Source organism: Tachypleus tridentatus, chromosome 10 (assembly GCF_004210375.1).
Source record: "Tachypleus tridentatus isolate NWPU-2018 chromosome 10, ASM421037v1, whole genome shotgun sequence".
In the NCBI taxonomy this organism is placed as follows: domain Eukaryota; kingdom Metazoa; phylum Arthropoda; class Merostomata; order Xiphosura; family Limulidae; genus Tachypleus; species Tachypleus tridentatus.
In genome coordinates, this window is record NC_134834.1 from 24,134,470 (window position 1) to 24,154,094 (window position 19,625).

Genomic DNA, 19,625 nt, shown 5'->3' on the forward strand with positions numbered 1-19,625 from the left:
AGAAATAAAATACTCGTGAACGAAATTATAATGAAGGTTCCAACTTTTAATTTCTGTTCATAAGCCAAGAACAAGATCTGTTAAAATTTAGAGTTACCTTGGTTTCATGTTTCATCTTATACATAGAGGCCTCAACTAGAATTACTGGTCTTAAAAAAAGAGGCCAATCAAATCTTCCTCGGTTTATTTTGGTTTGAGCAAGTACTGCAGATGTGTGAAAAGACCAGTTAGTGAGATTGGTTTTGGTTTATTTGAAAAAACCTAGTGTAATAAGTACTACAAATGAGTGAAAAGGCCAATGAGTGAGATTGGCTTTGGTTTATTTAAATAAAACCTAGTGTTACTGATTATGTTGCTTTGTTGTTGAGGTCAAATTTACACATTGAGTTATCTGTGCTCTGCCCATTTTTAGTGTTATAATCCCTCAAACTTACCGCGCTGAACCATTGGGGGCGTTACAGATTTGTTAAAAAAGCAACAAATCAGAATGGTTTCGCTTCTTTTTAATTTGAGCAAGTGTAATAAATCTGTCGAGATGCTGTATTAACACAAAACGTTTGATTTTAGATATTGTATCAGCACAAAACGTTTGATCCTAGACATGCTTTATCAACACAAAACGTTTTATCTTAGACATGTTGTATCAGCACAAAACGTTTGATCCTAAAGATATTATATCAGCACAAAACGTTTGATCCTAGAGATATTGTATCAGTATATAGCGTTTAATCCTAGACATGTTGTATCAGCACAAAACGTTTGATCCTAGAGATATTGTATCAGCACAAAACGTTTAATCCTAGACATGTTGTATCAGCGCAAAACGTTTGATCCTAGGGATGTTGTATCAGCAAGCAAAGTTCTTATAGCCTGACGATATTACGATACAGTAAGATATAAAATCTGAAAACTAACTGAAAGGTAGATTAAAATTTATTGTTATTCAGAATAGATAGGGCCAGGCGTGACCTAGTATTCTGAGAGCACGCGATTCACGTCCCGTTGTTCGCTTGAATGCACTCCACACTTTGGGGACATGAATGTACTAAAAACAGAGATGTTCGCAGCCCTCTGAACGATAAGATTAAATAGCCCAAGTGTTAGCGGTGGACAAAGTTAAATAACTGCTTCACTCTGGTGCATCAGTTCAAAACTAGGATTGACCATGTGCAGACAACCCTTGGCGTGTAGCTTTACGCAAACAACTTTTAAAAGAAACAGCAAGTATAACCCAGTTTTGATATTTAATGAACTAAAATCAAAGGTTTACACAGTTTGTTTTTTGATGTTTCTCTAGTTGTCTGTCTTTGAAGAAATTTAAATGTTATTAACATGTTTAAGATCGGTCTACGTTTAAAAAATGAAGAGTTTCTTACACTAGTAATGACCGATACAAACATATCAACTTTGAATAGAATATAAATTTTTCAACTCAGTTCAAAGCATGCTTAAGAGAAACTAAACAAACCTCAAATTAAAAAAGACATTGAGAAAAAAAAAACACGAAATTCGTACGAACAGAAATAGTTTATATACAAGAATGACATTTCTTTCCTCTAACGTGTGCTTCACACATTAAAATAGCAAGACTGAACGCCGCAGTTACGAAGTCGCCATGGTTAAAAGAGCAAAACGTATTCGATGATATTCCCGAACCTTAGACTTTGCGATCCGCAGTCCGCACCAGACCACACCCCCGACCTCCGATCAAATGAGAAGCGAAAACTATCACTGACACGTGGAATGCTACAAAGATAAAATGTATTGTGAACATTTTAGAGAACAATAACAGAAGTTAAGGCTGAAGAAAAACAAACAACAACAAATAACGTGGCAATTATATTCGGGTACATCCTTACATATGAAAATACCTTCCTTTGAACAGTTACACGAACTGTCTTTTAACTTTTAATGTGGATTACGACCAACTCCACTAGAACTTGAAACGTCAGATCTCTAGTATTACTGGTATATTTACGAAAAAGTTCTGTTAGTTTATACACTGACAAATTTAACAACCGAATTAATTTTTACCTTCTTTGAAGATCATTATGTGAAAAAATTTTTAACACATTTCAAGACAATGCGTTTTCCATTCACGCTTGAAATGAGTTTCTTTGCGAAAGGCTCGGTATGGCTAAGTGGTTAGGGCGCTGGAATCGTAATCTGAGGGTCGCGCGTTCGAATCCCCGTCACATTAAATATGCTCGTCCTTTCAGCTGTGGGAGCAATATAATATGACGGTCAATCCCACTATTCGTTGATAAAAGAGTAGCCCAAGAGTCGGCGGTGGGTGATAATGACGAGCTGCCGTCCCTCTAGCCTTACACTGCTAAATTAGGGACGGGTAGATTTGCCCGAAATTAGAACAAACAAACAAACTATTTGAGAAACTGTCAAGGGCAAAGTCGAAGCTATGAAATTGTCTGTTTGTAGTTAAACACAAAGTTGTCTGTGCTTTTCCCACCCCGAGTATCGAAACCCGATTTCTAGCAGTGTAAGTCCCCAGATACACAGTTGTGTCACTAGGAAGGGCTAAGTTGTGAAACAAATGCAACACGTGGAAGATATCATGTTAGCTGTCGTATCCAAAACACAGCTTTGTTATGAAACTAGAATTCGTCTAAACATACAGGTTAAGTCAGTTCAGAAATTTTTCTCAACTGCGAAGTGTGGAGGGGCATGTAATGATATATATAATGGATCGAAACCTATAATAAATCTAAAATTGCATTAATAGAGGGCATTACTTTTGGATGACGAATGGCCTTTGAGAGAGGGAGTTGGCTCTGTTTGTTCCTCAGAGAACTACGGCAACGTTCAGCGTGTTTTGTACATATGTGCTCACTAAAATGGCTGACGCTTTCTCCATGAATAGTAGCCGTTATTTACCTTATGCAGAGATGCACAAACTGTTCGTGCAGTTGTGCGCACTAATGATGATGGTGTTTCCTCTACAAATGGACAACATCACCACATCTACGATTGTATAGCATCGTCAAGCTATCTAGCTATTACTGTCGTAGATAACATAGACTCACGTATATGATGACTTATTATTTTAATGGGTACAGTGCATGCAGTCCGGCTTTATTGTGTTAAAATATAAACTTGTCTTTAATTAGCATAACTTATAAAGAGTCTACCAGCTTCTCTTTGGATTAAAAGGCTTAAGGAATGTCATTTCTTCAATTTCCTTCATGTTTTTAACCTAATTAAGGCTTCCTTTAATTACCAGTGTAACAAACTTGATAGACTTCGACATTTGATTTCAGTGCAGGTTTCAAAGTGGCTTTTTTATTTTCCAAACTATCTCATAATTCTACTCGTTCCTGCTGCGGGTGTAGGGTTTTACATACGTGCCTGCTGGGTCCGAAACGGAGGGCACTCATGTGAATTAACCCATTAAACTCCACATCAACCTCGACTGAAGTTTATTATTGTTGCATATTCAACAAGTTTTTCCCGGCACAAATCACTCACGTGTCAACAAGAGCTGTAGACAAAGTTAAGGAAAGACAAGTGTAGTAAACACTGATTGCATCGCCAACTTAGAGATTATAAACGACCCCTTAGTACAGTATGTTTGCTTCGGCCGCTTAGAGAAAACACTGTTCTTACTTCATTTCAAGCCGTACACCTTTCTCTAATGAACCACATAGTATTGTACTGCACGTATGCAAATACCAAGAGGTGTAACTAGAAGCCTAGATAGAAAGATACAGAGTCACATGGAATAAACGAGGATAATATGATAGTCAAACTCATGTAGGGACAGATAGATAGATAAAACAGATATTTAAATTGTGCACGTGAAAAACGTATCTGATATTCATTTTGCTGCTTCATTACTTAAAAAGATAAACAGATAAGGTATGGATAAACATATGTGGTTAATCCATGCACGTAAAAGTTGTATCAGTTATGAACAATCGCACTCTTCACTTGTCACCTAGCGGAAACTGAAGAGCAGGTTCAGTGAAGTAATTTCTTATCAATATTTTCAGAGAATTCGGCCCTGACAGCTAGACTTTTATAAAGTTTAATTAAGGTGTTGGTAATTTGTATCACGTTTAAATTAAGTCGCTTTCTAAAAAAATCAGTACTGAAGGAAGTATTATAATAAAGAATGAATGAGTTATGTCCATATAAAAATTCATATATTGGCATCTGCACTGGGTTGAAACGTTTATGTTTTTCTTGGATAACATAATCAATTGTTTTTTGTTTGTTTGTTTGTTTGTTTTTGAATTTCGCACAAAGCTACTCGAGGGCTATCTGCGCTAGCCGTCCCTAATTTAGCAGTGTAAGACTAGAGGGAAGGCAGCTAGTCATCACCACCCACCGCCAACTCTTGGGCTACTCTTTTACCAACGAATAGTGGGATTTACCGTAACATTATAACGCCCCCACGGCTAGGAAGGCGAGCATGTTTGGTGCGACGGGGATGCGAACCCGCGACCCTCAGATTACGAGTAGCACGCCTTAACAAGCTTGGCCATGCCGGGCCAAAAAACACAATCAAATTAGATGTAATTTTGAAATACATTTTGTTGTCAGAATGTGTGGTTAGTGTCATGTACATTTAACAATTAAAGTCTGATGTTAAAGCCACCGAAAGAGATTATATGTTTGGGGAAATCTGTCTAGGATAGTTAACTTAAAAGCAATATTTCTTTTCTTCTACACGTGACTACAGTTTTTACATGTATTCCGTTATGCTAGATCACGTGATGCATGTGTATCTTTTTTTTGGCGCTTTGAAAATAAAGATAACAACAAGAGAAGACAGACCAATATTCCTTTGAAAAATGTAGTGTGTTCCACCATCAATAAAAGTGTTAATAAATTGTTGTATGTTTACCGTGGTGGACAGAACACTGGCAGCCTATTGTATAGCTTAGCGCTTAACAACAAACAAACTTTATTCAAGTAAGCCTCCCTCCCCCAGTGGAACAGCGGAATGTCCAAGGACTTACCACGCTAGAAGCCGTGTTTCGATACATGTGGTGGGCAGAACATAGATAGCCCATTGTGTAGCTTTGCAGTTAATTACAAACAAACAAAATACTTTTGTTTGTTTGGTTTTTGAATTTCGTGCAAAGCTACTCGAGGGCTATCTGCGCTAGCCGTCCCTAATTTCGTTCAAAGGCTACTCAGCCCCCACCGCCAACTCTTGGGCTACTCTTTACCAACGAGGTGGGATTTACTATCTGCGAGCATGTTTGGTGCGACCGGGATCCGAACCCCGACCCTCAGATTACGTAGCACCCTTAATTTAGCAGTGTAAGACTAGAGGTAATTTTGCCGCAGAATGTGTGGTTAGTCATCAGCCCCACCGAAAGAGATTATATGTTTGGGAAATCTGTCTACCACCAACTCTTTACACGTGACTACAGTTTTACATGTATTCCGTTATGCTACTCTGTGTATCTTTTGGCTCTTTGAAATTTTTGGGCTACTCTTTTACCAACGAATAGTGAGATTGACCATCACATTATAACGCCCCCACGGCTAGAAAGGCGAGCATGTTTGGTGCGACCGGGATTCGAACCCGCAACCCTCGGATTACGAGTCGATCACTTTAACCATCTGGCCATGCTGGGTCAACAAAATATTTAATTAACGAGGTAAAAATAAGTAATTAAAGGACCTGTAAATTAGCGGTGATAAAAAGGAGAAAACAAAAGAGCAGTTGATGACCGTAACTTAAAAATATACAAATGTTTACATATGTATAAATACGCTTACAGTCTCTGTACGAATAAAAGAGATGTGAAAACAAGCATCGTGCAAGACTGTCTGAAATGAGAACAAACAACGTTGTGTGAAGTTACCTTAACATTGTTTAATTATTCCCATATTCTTGTAATTATAGCAGTTTTGATTATACGGAACTATAATACGAATTTGTTTAACTCACCGCCAACCTTTCACATTTCCAAAATGTCGACCACATACGATACGACATGACGGTTTGTGCTTTCTTTATATTGCACAGGCTTTCCAGACTTTTACATTCGATAACGATGTATTTGTCGACACTCTGAGCTTTTGTGACCAGTTTGTATTGTGAAGGCGCACGTGCTAATAATAGGATTTTGCGCAAACTGATCCATCTGCAAAAGATGTATTTTCGGATGCACTAGACTACAAGCTAATAATTTATTTGTTACAGATATGCTTGTTAGTATATAAACTTGTTAGGCCTAATACATCAGATAAAGATCTATTTGTTGATACATCGACCTTCCAACAATAATTTATTTGTTAAATACATGCTTGTCAGTATACAAGTTTATAGGCTTAATCCACTTAATAAATATGTATTTGTTGGTATCGACCCTCTAAGAATAATTTATTTGTTACAGATGTGCTTGTTAGTATATGTGTTTGTTAGGCTTAATCCATCTGATAAAGATGTGTTTATTGATATACTGACTTACCAGGAATACTTTATTTGTTATGGATGTACTTTCTAACACACAAATTTGTTACGCATAAGATTGATCATAAAAAGATTTATTTGATCGTATATTGACCTACTAGGAATACTTTGTTATAGATGTACATGTTAATATACAGACGTGTTAGGTGGCCCGGCATGGCCAGGTGGTTAATGCACTCGACTCATAATCCGAGGGTCGCGGATCCGAATTCTCGTCACACCAAACATGCTCGCCTTTTCAGCCGTTGGGGCGTTATAAGATGATGGTCAAGCCCAATATTCTTTGGTGAAAGAGTAGCCCAATAGTTGGCGGTGGGTGTGATGACTAGCTGCCTTCCCTCTAGTCTTACACTGCTAAATTAGGGATGGCTAGCGCAGATAGCCATCGTGTAGCTTTGCGCGAAATTCAAAACAAAAACCTGTTAGGTTTAATCCATACGATAAAGAATCAAAGGCTGTGTATTAAACCAAATGTTTCTCAGTCGTATTCCTGAGAAAATATTACGAATCTTTATTCAAAGTTGATGTGCTGTTTTCACGAGTAATCGTTTCTTTGTAACAAAAGGTGTTTTCTTACACTTTACCTGGTTATGACAAATCACCACCCCTTATAGGAAGTAATAATGCTTCGTTTCAACAAAGTGGTCTGAATCGTAACAATAGTCTCGTGCTATCGTGTTTGAACGATATACAGTATAGTTCCTAACTGTCACGCGTGTTTATTTTAATTGAGAGTAAATATCCTGAAAAAACATGTTCACGACGTGTCACGAATTGCCCGATGCAAAATAAACTGTGAACATTCGTTCATGTATTCTGTACTTCACCAAATGTGTTTGTATATTGTCTTTCTGTGTTCCAGAAATAACTCAAGATTTTTCACTTTAACTAGTAATAAAGTAATCGACAAAAGTAGGGTTATTATCCAGTTAATTGTTGTGTTCTGCAAGTAATGTTAAATTTTGTGAAATCTGGTGTCGTCATGCTCACAGTGTCAGGTTTGGATGAGACGACTAGTAGGATGGCGGCAGTGTGCGCAGGCTGTGGCGGGAAGATCGCGGACCGCTACTACCTACTGGCCGTAGACCGACAATGGCACGTGCGTTGTCTCAAGTGTTGCGAATGTAAACTCGCCCTGGACTCGGAACTAACGTGTTTCTCCCGAAATGGAAATATCTACTGTAAGGAAGACTACTACAGGTGGGTGATATCTCTAAAGGTACTTTAATAGAGACAATTCTACAGGGTGTTCGGAAAGTCACTGTGCACTTATATATTTATTAACAGACATGTTTCAATATAGAGTACAGGAGGTAAATATGAATGACAATTATAAACAATGTTGAAAGTGACCCCCGTTGGCATCAATGCAGGCCTGGATCCTTCTTATTTTGTTTCTAAACACCGCTATCAGTTTCTGGCTTGAAATAGACTGAATAAGATATGATTACAAAACTGCATAGTGACTTTCCAAATACCCTGTATAATAAAGCATACAATATTGCATTGTTGAAATAACCGACAAAATAAAAAATAAAACTTCCTAGTGTATGTTACCGGTCTGGTGTCATTCTTTAACCGACACTTGTCCGACAGCATCAAAGGACAAACTGTCCGGTGTGTGTTAAGGTCAGGTATCTGAATTATGAACTGCTTCTTTCTAACAGCAACAAAAGTTTAAGGTACGTTTTTTAATGATTTCTTTTTCTCTGTTTTCACTTTTATTATTGTTGATGTCTTCTAAACCACTTGAGCACGACGAATGTAGTAGAGTATTAGTAACTTCAGTTTTCACTAAGTAACAAAATAAAACTAGTGAAAGTTAGATAGTGGGTGTGAAGAACGAAACGATCTCTTTCTATATTGTATTATTAAGAAGTTTCACTTTGCTATTGCCAAAACAGAACACGAAACAATGCTCTTTAGTAAAATTTAGAAGATAGAAAAACACAAAAAACACAGGCAACAATTTTTGCGATTTTTGTACTGGCTATCATTGGTACATGTCTTATTGGTGGCTCAGAGAATCACGTGATTTTCAGTACATACTTCTTTGCTGGTGATTTTGTACCGAAGTTACTATTGAGACAGCTAGTGTTATGTTGAAGTGATATAAAAATTCAGTTAGGCTTAACCTCTGGACTTTGACACTTAGAACCACGTGTTGTACCTTTTCCACAATATGCTTGTTGAAGTCATGTAAGAATTAATTAGGCTTAGCTACTAGACTCTGCTGGTGATTTTGGGCCGAAGTTACTGTTGAGATTGCTAGTGTTATGCTGAAGTGATATAAAAATTCAGTTAGGCTTAACTTCTGGACCTTGATACTTAAAACCACGTGTCGTACCTTTTCCACAGTATGTTTGTTGAAATCACACAAGAATTAGTTAGGCTCAGTTACTACACTTTAACACTTAGAACCTGTTGTACCTTTTCCACAATATGCGCGTTGAAGTCATAATAATTAATTAGGCTTGGCTACTAGACTTTCACACTTAGAATCACGTGTTGTACTCGTGCAGAATCTCTGGAAAAGTTTAGTTTGAAGAGGAAATAAAGCCAAAATTGATAAGAGTTGACGGTAGGTGACGATGATTAACTGCCCTCCCTCTAGTCTTAAACTGCTAAATTAGGGACGGCTAACATAGTTAGCCCTTGTGTAGCTTTACGCGAAATTAAAAACAAACAAGCAACTGATGTTCCATGAGGGCAGCTTTTTCTAGGAATGCACGAGACACTAGGGTGTGTTTTTTTTCTTATAGCAAAACCACATAGGGCTATCTGCTGAGCCAACTGAGGGGAATCGAAACCTTGATTTTAGCGCTGTAAATCCGTAGACTTACCGCTGTACTAGCGGGGTCCGAGACATCAAGGACAAATTATTTCTTTTTGTGGTCAACGTAAAGGCAATGTCCACATGTTCATATCACATGTAAACGAATTAACATCAAGAACTTACAATTTCCAAGGCAAATCTCACTAGAAGAGAAAGGAATATAGATCAACTTGAGGTACCATAGTCATTCGGGAAGATAACCCGCAACAAGTCATAACAAGACATAGTAAAGCAAAATTTTGTGTCGAATGAGAATCTACGAATCCAAAGGTCAGTGTCAAAACAAGGCCTTGAGCTTCTGATAACAGAACTAAGTGCAGTTGCTTCTAGGACATATCTATTCAACCTCCTTCGATTTCCTCAAGAAACTGAGATTTGAAACAGGTAACCATCGTATTCTATAGGAAAGCATACCAACGACATAGTCGGTATGTGGAATCGGACTGTTGAACATGGTGTTGAAAATCTGTTATTCTTCCGAAGTAAGTGGATTATGAATATATGTAAGGAACAGTGGCATGCTTTGGACAAGACAGCCTTACGACGGAGCATTTTACAACAGAAATTATACTGCACGGATGTCGACAAAATGCACAGTCACTTGATCGTCCATAGGAACATGGGCTGTGGTGAAATTCCAACATACATATCGGCTTACACTTACCCTGCAGAGACGCAGAGGGATAGCGTCCAACCATCTCTTCAAATATAGACCATTCGGTTATTTTAAACAATTCCAGTTTATGTGAATAATACTCAAATATTTCATTACAAATTGACTCAAATTTCATATGAAGTAAATAAAAATATTAACTTTTATCACTTAATAATTTCTTAACGTTTCTTCAATGTAAATACTCGAATTACATGCAGCTTATGTGAGAAATCCTGTATCATTACTTATGTGAGAGATCCTGTATCATTACTTACGTGAGAGACCCTGTATCATTACTTAGTTGTGTAAGTTCCACTCAGATAATGGCGCCAAAAGGAGGGTGACAAATTCAGACCCGACCACTAGAGAACCCGATGTAGAAACGTAGGTAATAATAGTATGGAGGAATATATTTGGTGGCTCATATAACTTTATATAGCTTGTTTGTTCCTGTCAAATGTGGACCAGTGGGATCCTACCCTTATCTGTAACGTTTTTATCGTTAGCCTAAAGCCCTACTCACCTTACTAATGCTGCTTCTTTACAGTGAAAAACATCGAGCAGTGATTTTCTGAGCTTTTAATTAATTAACAAACACAGTAGCTCTTTTTGTGATCAAGAACATGGAGGAAGAGAGGAAGGAAAGTCGTGTCTGTTTCTTGCTTCGAAATTTTAACTACGTCACTGCTCGGATCTAACTTCAACAGGATTAATTACTTCGTTTGGTAAAGTGACAGTTTCACTTCCTCATCTTTCCTGTTTTTCGGTTGTAATCTATTTCTTTATCACAAATCACGCGGTAAAAACAGCCGAGAAGTATAAAAAACTTATTGAGGTTATTCACTTGAAATTAGGCTTCGAGGAATATCAAAAATGACCGGATATTACTGGGGCAACATTATCATATATCCATTTTGTAAATAGCTCGGTGATTGGGTGAACGAATATAATAGTAACGGATTCTGTTTCCTTTATTTGTCTTGTGTCGTGTTATTTAGTTTTACAGTTAATATTTCAATATAAGACATATGCTAAGGTCTCTTAAACTCAAGTACAATGTATGTTGATCTGTTATTCCATAATTCGTATAAAGTTCACCCAGTGCACTAAGTAAAGTAATACGCTATACACCATGTATCTCCCTGTCATCCAACGAATCAAGTAAAGCAATAAATACTCTGTACAGTAACTATTGTCTTGTCACTATTTTTATCGCTTAAGCTATGGACGTACTTCCTGTATTTATATCTTGAAGATGCGATATTTCTAAGATAGAAAGATATATTTCACTACCATTGAAATGTTTTAGTTGTAAATTCCAGCTTTATTTGCCTTCTTAAAAACAAATTAATTCTTCACAAAATGAAAACTTAAATAATCTTCAAACACCTGTAATATTATAGCCAAATTTCTTTAAGAATATCAGTAAAAACGAACAAAAAGATTGGTTTATTGTTAGCCAGTATATCAACCAGAATTTACTGGTTAACCAGTTGTTGAAAACAACGACATGATACAGAAATTCCACGGGTTTCAGGCCAACTTGAACTTCATTAGACGCTGTTAATTGTATACTTTCTCATTTATTCTGATTAAAATATCACATTTTTCTAACGTCTGTTTTCCAGATAGATAACAATGAATCTCTACCTGGAGTTTCTCTTTCATAACCAATTAGCTTTCGTTTAATTAAAGCCACAACTAGAAGCTCTCCAACCCCAGACATCGGGTTTCGATACTCGTGGTTATTAATGCATACATAGTCCACAATGTAGCTTTAGACCCCCCCCCCCCAGTGGCACGCGATACGTCTGTGGACTTACAACGCTAGAAACAGGGTTTCGATGCCCATGGTGGGCAAAGCATAGATAGCTCATTGTGTAGTTTTGTTCTTAAGTTCAAAAAACATAACTAGAATATTCCAGTTATGTAGTTTATATCCAACACTCAAACTTTTTCTGTGCCACAAATATGCATAGTATCACGTAAGAAACATCAGTAAGCTTCATATTAAATATAGTTAATAACTTAAAATACCACACACCATTCACTCTATTTACCATGACTATCTTGATGTGTTTCTATAACAGTATTAGCACCTTAGCATGTATGTATACACAAGAGATAGGGGATAACATGTTAACAGGAACACACAAGCAGTTTCTAATTACTTTTGTCGCTTTGTTTGTTAGTATGCATCACAACAGAAGTGGATGTGAAGATGGAAGTCAAGGAATATAAAATGATTTAAATATAATATGCCAGAAACACAACAGTCAAGGAATACATAATGATTTAAATATAATATACCAGAAACACAACAGTCAAGGAATATAAAATGATTTAAATATAATATACCAGAAACACAACAATCAAGGAATACATAATGATTTAAATATAATACAACAGAAACACAACAGTCAAGGAATATAAAATGATTTAAATATAATATACAAGAAACACAACAATCAAGGAATGCAAAATGATTTAAATACAATATACCAGAAACATAATAGTCAAGGAATATAAAATGATTTAAATATAATACAACAGAAACACAACAGTCAAGGAATATAAAATGATTTAAATATAATATACAAGAAACACAACAATCAAGGAATGCAAAATGATTTAAATACAATATACCAGAAACATAACAGTCAAGGAATATAAAATGATTTAAATATAATATACCAGAAACATAACAGTAAAGGAATACATAATGATTTAAATACAATATACCAGAAACACAACAATCAAGGAATATAAAATGATTTAAATATAATATACCAGAAACACAACAATCAAGGAATATAAAATGATTTAAATATAATATACCAGAAACAGAACAGTCAAGGAATATAAAATGATTTAAATATAATATACCAGAAACACAACAATCAAGGAATAGAAAATGATTTAAATATAATATACCAGAAACACAACAATCAAGGAATAGAAAATGATTTAAATATAATATATCAGAAACACAACAGTCAAGGAATATAAAATGATTTAAATATAATATACCAGAAACACAACAATCAAGGAATACATAATGATTTAAATATAATACAACAGAAACACAACAGTCAAGGAATATAAAATGATTTAAATATAATATACAAGAAACACAACAATCAAGGAATGCAAAATGATTTAAATACAATATACCAGAAACATAACAGTCAAGGAATATAAAATGATTTAAATATAATACAACAGAAACACAACAGTCAAGGAATATAAAATGATTTAAATATAATATACAAGAAACACAACAATCAAGGAATGCAAAATGATTTAAATACAATATACCAGAAACATAACAGTCAAGGAATATAAAATGATTTAAATATAATACAACAGAAACACAACAGTCAAGGAATGCAAAATGATTTAAATACAATATACCAGAAACATAACAGTCAAGGAATATAAAATGATTTAAATATAATATACAAGAAACACAACAATCAAGGAATGCAAAATGATTTAAATACAATATACCAGAAACATAACAGTCAAGGAATATAAAATGATTTAAATATAATACAACAGAAACACAACAGTCAAGGAATGCAAAATGATTTAAATACAATATACCAGAAACATAACACTCAAGGAATACATAATGATTTAAATATAATATACAAGAAACACAACAATCAAGGAATGCAAAATGATTTAAATACAATATACCAGAAACATAGCAGTCAAGGAATACATAATGATTTAAATATAATACAACAGAAACACAACAGTCAAGGAATGCAAAATGATTTAAATACAATATACCAGAAACATAACAGTCAAGGAATATAAAATGATTTAAATATAATATACCAGAAACAGAACAGTCAAGGAATACATAATGATTTAAATACAATATACCAGAAACACAACAGTCAAGGAATACATAATGATTTAAATATAATACACCAGAAACACAACAATCAAGGAATACATAATGATTTAAATATAATACACCAGAAACACAACAGTCAAGGAATAGAAAATGATTTAAATATAATATACCAGAAACACAAGAGTCAAGGAATAGAAAATGATTTAAATATAATATACCAGAAACACAACAATCAAGGAATAGAAAATGATTTAAATATAATATACCAGAAACATAACAGTCAAGGAATATAAAATGATTTAAATATGCTACACCAAAAACACAACAATCACGAAACTTTCTGCAGTGACTGTTTCTATTACTAGTTTCAGTATCCTCTTTAGGACTTTCACAAGTCTCCTTCTGAAACATGAAAATCTCACCACATTATGTTGCATGAATTGATATTTCAATCAAAGTTTTGACTTCTACCCGCTTGTCATATGGCATTTATATTTATTAATTCTATAACCCATCATCATGGTGCAGGTTATTGTTTGTCTGATCATAATCATATCTGATTCTACTGATATGGAACAACTAGTCCCATTGTAAACTACCAGAAGGTGACTCTACATTGGTGTAATTAAGTTTAGTGGGAGAAAAATGGAATAAATCCCACAATATTTGTGTTTTAAATCATTGTTTTTCATAGCTTCAATAATTATTTGCAATATTGTATATACATGATGGCAAATAGATTATTCTGATTTATCTAAAGTTTGATTAATAAGGCAGGTATAAGTAACCAACTCTGTTTCTGTGGCTTTTTGTCTTTAGTCTATTGAATTCACTACAGGTAAGAATGTGGACTTACCGGTAGGGAGTTTATGTCCTTTTTAAACTTTAGAATCCCTGCGTGTCAAGTGTAAGTTATTATAAATACTTACTTAGCTTCTATCCTAATTTAAATCTTTGAGCTCTTTAAATTATTTAACATTTCTCTTTTCTATATAAACTTGACTGTTACCTCTGTTGTTGTCCTTTTCAGGATGTTTTCCATGAAATTCTGTGCAAGATGTCATTTAGTAATCACATCAAACGAACTGGTAATGTGTGCACGTGAGTTTGTCTTTCACCTCCATTGCTTCACTTGTGCCACCTGCAACAAATCCTTCACTAAAGGGGAGTATTTTGGTCTGAAAGATAACGTTATTTATTGTCGGTTTCACTACGAGTTGTTGATACACTACACGCTTCCTTACAGTCTTCCTGGTAATGAAACCACGAGATTTCAACCTGATTCCAAACAAAATGTTGAAGAAAACATAGCTCTTGACAACGGTCTCTGTTCCTCTAACAATGAAGAACTAAGCCTAACGTGTCACATGACAATCCCAGAATCCTCAGCAGTCACACATGTCCCGACTAAAGGAAACCCAAGGAAACGAAAAGGAAGCAATCTTGTCACAAACAGAGGTAAATATTTATAGAGTTTTATGATCTAAGCTCATTGAAATTCAGTTTTTATGAGATCCTCAACAAATATGGTATGCTTATTGTTCATGTGGTCGAGGTAGCATCAAAACAAAACATGCTTGTATTTTTGTACACCTTTAATCGCTGTGTCGCTTCGGTATCCTATTGAAGTTTATTGTGTATCCGTATTGCATTTTGTATTCTTGGTCTTAAAAATATGTTTCACATTACTAGTTGTGTTTTCACAGAATGGTTGTTGTGTCTGCACTTTGTGTTATGTGTATAACATCTAATGGCTTTCAACAAGGTTATTTTATTGGATCTTCGTAATACTTGTATAATAATGGATTGCAACATGGTTATTGCGATAAAACTTTGAGTTACTTGTATAATAATGGATTTCAACATGATTATTATGTTACACGAATAGTAATGGCTTTCAGTATGATTATTGTGTTAGTACTTTGTATTACTTGTATAATAATGAAGGAATCTAACCTCGAATTTTAGCGTTATAAGCATTCGAACGTATCACCAAATCAAGAGTTTTTTTAAAGGTGTGTTGTATATAGTTGTCAGCCTAATTCCATTCAATTAAGGCCTTCCACTAGTACAGCGGTATGTCTTCAGAATTACAACGCTAAAATTAGGGGTTGGATTCCTCTCAGTGGGCTCAGCGGATAGCTCAATGTAGCTTTGCTATAAGAAAACCCTCACACACCCTTTCAATTAAAATATTCACTTTTCTCCAGTTTAGTTGCATCGTGTATTAGTTAACGTTTAATGACAAATTAAAAATAAAGTCACAAAATACAAGTTCGTATCGAACTTGTAATTATAATGGATACCAATAATTAGGCCTAGACGTCACAAAAGGACTATTTTGTATTAAGTCTGTAGTTATCAATATTTTTTCCCCAATATGTATACCCAATGAATTGTTTGTATAAAATTTAACAATACACTTATAAACAATAATGATTGGGTTATACACTCAGGGCTTTTTTGTTCTGAAATTTCCTAACCAATAATAAAAGTTATTTTGAGGTTAACCTACTGTATACGTTCATCAATATTTCTTTTACAACCATAATGTGAAACAACAAACAGTGACTGACTACCATACACTCTACAGCTTAACTATAGCAGTTTGTTTTTTTAATGTAATGTTTCATTGTATGTGTCACGCTTATTATTTCTGGAACATTCTGGAATCAGAATCATTTATTCAAATCGAATAGTACATTTTTCAATATAGAGTCGTGGCTTTGTCTTGGTTTTCTAACGATGACACTTCCGTGTAGTGAGTTTCGTTATAACAAGAGATTCGTGGTTTATTGTTAAAGTATTCGAATATCGATTTGAACGTTGCTGCTCAGGTTAGGTTTCATGATGTCTTAGGCTTTTGATCAATCGAACTCAATTCAGATTGACAGTGGAAAGGCAATAACATGTTTTAAGTTTAGTATAAATGGCTGAACAAAGCTTATTAAGAGCTCACTACTGGTCTGTTGTTAAGAACAAAGCTGCACAATAGGTTATCCATAGAAAATCTAAATTAGGTTATCCATAGAAAATCTAAATTAGGTTATCCATAGAAAATCTAAATTAATACGGGACGATAATTACTACAAGAAGAATTGTAACTACCAAGGGAACAATATTTATAGAACAGATAGTGAGAATACGATAACTTTTGTAAGAATTATACTTCTAAAGTAAAGGGTGTGTTTGTGTAATTTTTTTTTTATAGCAAAGCCACATCGAGCTATCCACAGAGAGGAATTGAACCCCTGATTTCAGAGTTATAAATCCGGCATACTTACCGCTGTACCAGTGATGACAACTAGAGTAAAGGGACAGGCGGTACTAAACATTTCAATTAAATTTGATATTGTTTGCGTCATTTATATATTCTGAGTCTGTGATTTCTTATAAAACATCATAACATGAGTTTGCTCATTTCTCATCTCTTTCGTACTTAAAATTCAGAAACCAAACTGATCAGTTCTACACGTGACGTCAACTACCGAACAGTAGCTCTTTTTCGCGCCATCTACTAAGGACTTTAATCCTCATATATATTTATTTTGAGGATTTAGTTTTATCTTTACGTAGTTCAAGTAACGATTTGAGTGTTCAGCTAGATTTATTTCAGTGTTTTTATTCCATACTCGTAATGGGCAGAGCGTAAATAATTAGTTGTGTAGCTTTGTGTTTAACTGTAAAGAAGAAATATTTGCTATTGAGGACTTGATTCTATATTTCTTCTGCAGATTTATTTTTCTTCTTCTTTATCCTCGGCCCGGCATGGCCAAGCGTGTTAAGGCGTGCGACTCGTAATCTGAGGGTCGCGGGTTCGCATCCCGGTCGCGCCAAACATGCTCGCCCTTTCAGCCGTGGGGGCGTTATAATGTGACAGTCAATCCCACTATTCGTTGGTAAAAGAGTAGCCCAAGAGTTGGCGGTGGGTGGTGATGACTAGCTGCCTTCCCTCTAGTCTTACAGTGCTAAATTAGGGACGGCTAGCACAGATAGCCATCGAGTAGCTTTGTGCGAAATTCCAAAACAACAACTCTGTCAGCTTATGCTATACACGGTATTATGTATGCATATCTGAGTTAGTGCTCTTCGAAATATTGACGCATATATATTCAAACCATTAAAAGTTGGTTTATCAACTTTATCTTTTAATTTTTGTAATGTTTCGTTTGTATTCCATACAGCAGAGTGTTATTAGAGTTACACGAGTCTACCAGTTGAGTTGTCTTTCCCATTGTGTTTTAAAGCAGATGTGAAAGCCTTCTTAACGAGCGTGTGAATACGCAATCTTACTGACTACGATTTGTCGTGTTTGACAAGTACACCTGCTTCTCGAAACGGAAGTGTATAATCAATATAGTTTGTATTCCCACTCTGAATATTTATAACGAAGACAATCTAGGTTAAAGAACTGAAATATAATTAGGGTTTGGGGAAGGCTAAAAAATGAAATAAAAGGAACCTTATTTTCGGAGTGGACTTACAGTAGTTGAATGCTATATCACGCTCGTTAACGTTTAACGGTTTGTCCATGGTTTCACATCGACAGGGGATTCGTCCTAGATACTGTACTCCCAGACAAATCTTATAATAGAAATTTACTGGTTCCAACATTCGTTTCAATCAAAATCTAGGAAGACATTTAAAATTATTTTACATAGAATATGCCCCCACCTCACCCTGCTAGTACAGCGGTAAGTCTACGGATTTACAACTCTAAAATCAAGGGTTCGATTACATTCGGTGGGCTCAGAAGATAGCCCGATGCGGGTTTGCTATAAGAAACAACACACACACATTCATAGAATTATCTCATCTCTAACGGTTCGGCATGGCCAGATGGTTAAGGCACTCGACTCGTAATCTAAGGGTCGTGGGTTCGAATCCCCGTTACACCAAACATGTTCGCCCTTTCAGTCGTGGGTGCGTTATAATGTAACGCTCAATCCCACTATTCGTTGGTAAAAGAGTAGCCCAAGAGTTGGCGGTGGGTGGTGATGACTAGCTGCCTTCTCTATAGCCTTACACTGCTAAATTAGGGACGGCTGGCGCAGATAGTCCTCGTATAGCTTTGTGCGAAATTCCAAAACAAACAAACCGTTTATAATTCAATATATTAATTTACCTACGTTATGAGTCTTAAAGAACAAAGTTCTATTTACATAACAGAATCCAAAAATTAGAGTTCGGTACTATTATAATTATTAGATCCCATGTTTAACACGTTCTATATACACATACTAAGAATTGGAATCCCATGCAAGTTTGATATTTTGATAATTACTAACATTTTGAATTTATATATACACTCTATACATTATTTAGTAAATAAACTACATAATTCAAGTTAGGAAACATAGCAATTAACAGATTAATTATGAGCCTCAAGTTAATTAAGTTTCTGTTTGCTTATTCGTAAGCACAGATCTACACTGGCTATCTGTGCTCTAGATATAGTAGGTCTGGTTTGTTTTGAAATTCGCGCAAAGATACACGAGGGCTATTTGCGCTAGCCGTCCCTAATTTAGCAGTGTAAGACTAGAGGGAAGGCAGCTGGTCATCACCACCCACCGCCAACTCTTAGGCTACTTCTTTACCAACGAATAGTGGGATTGACCGTAACATTATATCGCCCCCACGGCTGAAAGGGCGAGCATCTTTGGCGCGACCGGGATACGAACCCGCGACCTTAGCATGCTTGGCCATGCCGGGCCCACTATTATAAATAATTTGAAGTACATTAATAAATATATATTTTCTTCCTTATAGCACCATGACCGAGCTAAGAAGACATAGATAAGACAAGAAAATGATAAGT

The 19,625-nt window shown here is 35.5% G+C and overlaps 1 protein-coding gene across 1 annotated transcript in view; it reads left to right on the forward strand.

Annotated features, from left to right (window-relative positions):
- Positions 1 to 19,625, forward strand: part of LOC143228891 (LIM/homeobox protein Lhx2-like) — a 106,304-nt gene that overhangs the window by 77,880 nt on the left and 8,799 nt on the right. The window contains exons 2-3 of the mRNA XM_076460323.1: positions 7,441 to 7,648; positions 14,838 to 15,265. Coding sequence (XP_076316438.1) covers positions 7,470 to 7,648; positions 14,838 to 15,265 — 607 coding nt within the window. The 5' untranslated portion in view covers positions 7,441 to 7,469. The remainder of the gene's footprint in view (positions 1 to 7,440; positions 7,649 to 14,837; positions 15,266 to 19,625) is intronic.